General features: G+C 36.7%; 1 protein-coding gene across 1 annotated transcript; it reads left to right on the top strand.

The window, feature by feature from the left end:
- The first annotated feature begins 454 nt into the window (after positions 1–454).
- LOC149933905 (uncharacterized) lies at positions 455–1,147 on the top strand. The gene has a single exon (XM_090153348.1). The coding sequence runs from the start codon at positions 455–457 to the stop codon at positions 1,145–1,147; it is 693 nt and encodes a 230-aa protein (XP_090009474.1).
- Positions 1,148–7,062: the final 5,915 nt, after the last annotated feature.

Here is a 7,062-nt window from a genome sequence, read left to right as displayed (position 1 = left end):
AAAAGCCAACGAAAAAGTGAGAGTGCAAACTTTCAAGCGTAAAAAAGCTGAACAGCTTTTAAAAGAAGAAATAAAAATGCGGGAATTGGCTGAAAAAAAATTAAAAAAATTGAAACCAAGTTTAGAAAATATTAAAGACGATGATGATGCTATAACATTTTATACCGGTCTTCCCAACTACAAGAGGGTTATGGCTTTATTTGAATTTCTAGATCCTGGTGAAAATGGTGAAAACATTATTTATTGGAAAAGTGGGAAGGTCAATGATGGAATCAACTCAACTCCTGTAACAACGTCAGCTATGGCTGGTCGTCCTAGAGCTTTAAAACCTTTGGACCAATTTTTTATGGTACTCATGCGATTAAGACTAGGGCTATTTGTTGAAGACCTTGCGGAGAGGTTTGGTATCTCTAAAAGTACGGTCAGTAACTTGTGTAACACTTGGGTAAACTACATGTACCTTCAGTTAGGTCAAATTAGTTTATGGTCAACGCGCGAACAAATTGATCAGACCATGCCCGAAGAATTTAAAACAACTTATCCAACTACGCGTGTTATAATCGACGCATCAGAAATTAGGTGTGAAACACCTTCATCTTTAGTATTACAATCAGAAACATACTCCAATTATAAATCAACAAATACGTACAAAGGGCTGATTGGAATCAGTCCAAATGGTTATGTCACATTTGTGTCTGCCCTTTATACAGGCTCTATATCTGACAAAGAAATAACAAGGCGAAGTGGTTTTCTACAGTTAGATTTTGACAAGGGAGACAGCGTAATGGCTGATAAAGGCTTCTTAATTCATGATATGTTAAGTGAAATTGATGTAAAACTGAACATTCCACCATTTCTCAAAGACAAGGAACAATTTTCAAAAGAAGAATTGGAGGAAACTCAAAAGATAGCGGCGGTGAGAATTCACGTAGAGCGTCGAATTCAGCGTATCAAAGGATGGCATATTTATGACAGACCCATACCAATTAGTTTATCACCAGTGATAAATCAGCTGTGGACTGTAACTGCAATATTATCAAATTTCCAGAAAACAATCATCAAAAAGAAAGATAACTCTAATTCAGTTGAAATTGATGAATTAGATTTTTCAGATTTTGACGAGCTTGATTGTCACAATGTCCATTAGACTATTTAAAATGTGCTTTTCAAATTTGATATTTTTTGTAAAATTATTTTTACAGCTTTTTCTGGTATTCAAATACCAGTTTATTATATTTAAAATAGAAGAATACTCTAGATTATAATGCATCAACACTTTTTATTGACTAATGTAATTCATTTAAAATCAATTGAAATCCCAAAAAATATCACAGAGTTAAAGAGGAACTTCAACCAATTTTTTTATCATATGGGTAAAAAAAAACCTTTCCAATTTTTCTTCCATAGCCTGCCAAGTGTTAAGATTAAATCTAATCCTACAAATAATTAGGCCTTTGGGTAAATATATCACATAGTCGCACCAAGGGAGACCCGTTAGTCCCATTTGGCCCATAACCTGATAAAAGTGGGGATGGTTGACGTTTAATCTCACTTCTCCATCAACTTTTTCAAAATGGCTTTTTGACTCTTGTATAAACTCACTGGGAGATTTATCTCGTAGTGAGTAGGAACATTTTAGTTCGAGGAGCCCATATGGGGGATCCTCCATTGGGTCATAGACTAACCCATCTGGTGACGTGCCAAGCCAGCATTTAGTTGGGTCCACCACAAAGCCAGATGCGTGAACTATTAAGTTATGGCCTAAACTGCGCATTTGACTAGTATATTTGTTTCTTGCAATAGGCTCCATGGTTTTCCCATATTTTATACTATTTATATGTCCTATTTCACTGCTTATGACAACATTGCAAATACCCGCTTCAGTCCATAATTCGCCTTTCCGCTTGCATACATTTCCAAATTTGGAGGAACTCAACCTTGTCCTCCTGGCATTTTTCCATTCAACACACTCAGCTTGCGCTACTGTTTTTCTTTCTAAAACAGAAGCTTCTTCGGAGGAAAGCTCATTTTTCTGAAAATAAGTCTTTAAATATTTATAACTGAAAAATAATTTATAAGCTCCTTACCAAAAGAATGTTCATTTCAACTGCTGGTAAAGGTAAATAACAGCCACTGATATATCAAACTTCTTTACATTGCCTCTTTGAAAATATAGGTACCCGAAGCAGTCTATCCACAATGACAGGGGTTGAAATAGGAAATGTGTTAAAATTGAAAATGACTTCCATTCCAGATTCTATAATAGGAAGCTGGTAACATAGAGGCGAGTTCATCGATGCTTTTCCCATTTTAGTGTCTATGAAGGCTGAAGAATTTGGTGAGGGAATTATGAGTGAAAAATCATTTTCATCATCTTTACTCTCTTTTAACGTCAAAATTAACTTGTTAACAGCTGCATTTACTTCATTTTTATCACGAACATAAACTCGACCTTCGTAAATCCTACAATTCATAGGTTTAGAGCTAGCATTTTCTTTTGGCGATTGGAAATTTACATCCATGACAGCGAGTGGCCGAATTGATTTCCCTCTTTGACAACCCCATTGTTGTTTCTTGCTTGTACATGAAATGGGATCATTAATTTCAATGATTTCTGATGCCTCTTGTAAGTATCGGAGAAAACCAATCAAATGATTGCAAGTTCCAGATAATCCAGCGGCACATTCACAATAGCCATCTAGTACTGGATTTTTGCCACCAGATACTCTTAACGCCGCGGCACAAAGATAGGGTGATTCATTTTTTCTTTTACTCCGGAAACATTTCCCCTTAACATAAACTATGTCATTTTCCCTAGAAAATAAATGTGGACATTAATAAAATTATACTTAATAATACACAAACGAATAGAATCAATCAAGCATACTTATCGGTATTTGTAAGCAAGGAGTCTTTGTCAACATATCCTTCTGTTACAAAGTTATAACTTCGTCTTAACTGTCTATTAGTTTTATTCTTACTTTTGTAATAAGAAAATACGTGGTTTTTAGTTAACGTTGGAACAGTTGACAGAGATTTTTTATATCCAGTAATTGGAAATATGAAACCATTGTTTACAGCAGAATTCACGTTCATTTCTAGTCGAAAATGGAAGCCTAAGTGACTGCGGAAATCGTAGCAGACGGCTGCGACAGCACCTTTTCGTTAAACTATGGTGGCGACATCGCACGCTATGTTTAAGCGTCAGTACAAAATGTGACTATGTCGTTTGCCCCTGGTAGTGCACTCGCGAGTAAAAAAATAGTAAATCCACCTATACTGAAGCCTGTTTCTGCTTCTGCACTTGAAGCTCCAACACCGGTCCCCCAGATCGCCACTACCCACCAGGCGACCATCCCTCTCTCTTTAGCACAGCCACAGCACAGATTCACAGTTACAGAATAGACAATCAAGTATCAACTTCGGTAACTCGCTACTTCCTCATATTTTTTGTAAAATAATTGTTTATATTTTTATTTTGTAGAAAAGAACATTCCAAGTTTATTGAAAAAGTTGTCGGACAAATGTCCAATGACCCCCCTAAGATTTTGAAAAGTTATCGGACATATGCCAAATTTATCGGACAATGTCCAGTGTCCTGTACTTATTTCATGCCCTGACTAAATGTAGTAAATATAAACAAATAGCAACACACTACAGAAATTTTAGATTGAAACCGTTTACCAGTCCATTCTGAAATTTTAGACCAATGAACGTTAGTTTGATATACAATAATTGTGAAAGCATACCGCTAATTTTTTTTTGAAATTGGAAAAATATTAGATCAATCCGTCAAATAACAGAGACTAAAAATATACATAGATAACCTAGAAGTAATTGGTTTTAATTTATGGTTTTTGTGTAAAAGAATTAGTTAGGATGACAAAACATATACAAGTTTTTGTTACCCCTGTGGAGCCATATGGCGAGAGAAAAAATAAAAATTTATCTAACCACATAAGTAAACAAGAATAGTAAGCCTATAATTAAAATTAAAAAGTAAAACTAGTAAATCTAATAAATAAAATAAACAAATTAAAACCCATAATAAATTAAATCTATAAGATCATTGTCATAAATATTGTTTGTTTCGTTTGTTAAGTATTAAGTCTATGTTTTTCGTTGTGCGTCCCATTTCTGAATATTAATAGAATTAAGATTGTTTTTCATTTGTGTGTCCCATAAAGTTTAATCAAAAATCCCCAATTAATAAAAAGCCCTTAATACACTTAATGAGCCCCTACGATACTTGGTATGACATGCGTGGTATGGTTGGAAAGCCCCAGAAAAATCTTAGAAGATAAATATAATTTTAAATTTCTAAATATTAAAATTAAAGTAGAAAACCCTTAAAACTGAAAAGTTTATTTAAAACCAGAATTTAGAGAAATCTATTCTATTCATTGTCCCACCTTCATGTTATTTTCCCCAAGATAGACAATCCGGCGCCCAGAAAAGTAGATAAGAAGCCCAGAAGGCCAGATTGCACCATGAAGCGACAGTTCCGAACAGAAAAGAGCGTCCGAATTCCCCCCCTTCTCATGCAAACTATATAGCGGCCGACCTCACCCCTGCCTTACAGTGTGAAAGGTCATATTCGGCTATGGAAAAATCCCCGAAATTTAGTTGCCAAGGACGAAAAATAAACAGTCATCCAAAAGGGGTAGAAACAGAGACCCCTCCAGTATAATAACCACGCCTTCCAAACCCCGAGAAGACGTGACCACCAGAAAAATACACTACCAAGCCTACACTTCCGACACCCGATTTTTCCACCCCCCCCCCCTAAACGGAAGAAGAACAAAACCAGAGAACGCCAAAAAAAAAGAGATTCTAACAGGAAGAGTTCCGAAACATAAGCGGAACTAGAAGAGATCCCCAAACCAGTCCGGGCTTAGGCCGCGATATCCCAAGAACGTAGTTCCCGATGTCCCAATAAAAGATGCATAATGCACAACCCAAAAGAGGCGAAATGCCAATCGCGTTTAATTTCAAATGAATCCCAGAATCCAAGAACGTGTTTTCCCGTGATGGAAAAACTATCAGCAGATCGAGTCAACCAAAGGCACCCCTCCCAATCCACTGTCGTCGAAGTATCATAAGCGTGTGCGTGTATCTTGCGTAACCCGGAAGCTCCCGTCACCCGGAACCCCGTCAGTCGAAGAGCAGCCACGAAGAACCAGATATTCGAGACACCAAGAAACAGAGCCAGCGAAGAGAAGACAAAATCCCATGACAGCGAAACCGTAACGTTGAAAATTTCCTTGAAAACCCCCCTTACTATCCCCTGAAACGAAAAAACTACGTTTAAGAATATACGCTAATCCACGACAGGTTAAAAGATTGAGTCTAGAGCCCCTAAAACCCTGTTAAATCAATACTCCCCAAATAATTCCTTCAATACCAAGTTAGAGTGTTTTGCCAATATCCTGTCCCAAGAACGGGAAAAGCCCCGTGTCGAGAGCCCCGAACAATACCCCTTTATTCCAACCCGTATAAAAGCCAAATCCCCAACCCCAAAAGTATCTTAACAGATTTTTACCTCGCCACGTTATTATAATTTTGAGCTCTCCCAGATAAAAAGTATTAATCTTAAATTTAAGCGCTTCACGCAAGTTTTTCCCTTCTTTTTTATTAATCGCCCCCAGTTTAAATATATAACCATTATCATGGCAACCAAGTATCCCGAGGATACACCAGATTTGTGTAAGAAATCCCCTTTTTAATTTAACTTTTTCGCTTATATTGTGTATTATTATTATTTTTTATCTGTCAATAAAAGCATTTCAATCGAGAATTTCATTGAGTATCCTAATCACTGTCCGCTATTATCTTCTTTCTGTTACTTATTGCCATCAACGCACCGCTACGTATCGTAAATAATAATCGATATAGGCGCGGGGCGGAAGGGGTAATATTTTTTAACGAGTTTAGTCACTTTCACAGGTTATATGGCCTTCACAGAATAAAATATGACTTGCAAACCGAAATCTCGGGTATTACAGACTTACAGTATGCTATCGATATAAAGTCATCATAAAATACCCAAGAAAAAAATTTTCATCGATTTAAAATTTTCCTCAAATGCCCACTTTTTCCCCGTTTCGTCCCACTGTGAGACGTAACGTTCTTGATATTTCTCAAAACAAAATGCACAATTCTCTCAACCAGTCGGGTTCCAGATAATCACACCAAGACACGATCTGGTAAAGTTCTTGAAGAAAGCAGAGCTTTTTTCGAGTCTGAGCGTGTAATCGGAGGTATCAGTCGAACGTTGGTTCTCTTCTTAACTTAAGTAACGGTGAAAGCTTACCAGGAAGATTTACCATCGTGCGCGAATTCTTACACGAGTACCGATAAATAATTATTGGAGACCACTCATCTTGGCGAAATGTCTGCGGCAGTTCATCTTCGCACGGGCCGACTATCTCTATATGCCCTTTTAGACGAAAAATAATTTTCATAACGGAGAAACTCGTTCCATTAAATGCCTTATGTAACGGTTTTGAATACAGCTGTTAGCAGCCGTGCTGTTGTTCCTTTGCAGCAATGATAAAGTTCAACTGCATTTGTTTTTCTTAAGAAATCTTCAAACGCATATATCTCCAGCTGTTGCGGATTAATAACCCGTTGGTAGAGTTTACCATATAAAAACCTTCCATCGGACTGATGAAAAAACGGAAAACCATGATTAAGCTAAGCACAACTTGTACAATCTCAATTTTATTTAAATCAGCACAAATGCGACGCTAATTTCAGACACTATAAGTGTATTTAACCATTATATATTCAATTTCGGCTCTAGGGTTTCCCTAGCGTCAGCAAAAGCAAGAAGGATTCTCGTTTTGGTCTTTAAACTTTATTCCGGGTATAAGAATGTCTAGGGGTATGATTACACGTTAAAGAAATAAATAACAAAATGATCGGGTGTCCAAGTAATATAATATAAAACCAATGTTGACAACTACACTAAAATACAAATATCCACACTTTAAATACACCACACTAAAATAAAAACAACATGCAAATTAAGTTCGTTTCGCGGAATCACGAGGGGGAACA

Source organism: Leiobunum rupestre, chromosome 7 (genome assembly GCF_980474605.1).
Source record: "Leiobunum rupestre chromosome 7, qqLeiRupe1.1.hap1, whole genome shotgun sequence".
Classification (NCBI taxonomy): domain Eukaryota; kingdom Metazoa; phylum Arthropoda; class Arachnida; order Opiliones; family Sclerosomatidae; genus Leiobunum; species Leiobunum rupestre.
The sequence above is the reverse complement of the archived record's forward strand: the minus strand, read 5'-3'. Positions and strand labels throughout refer to the sequence as shown.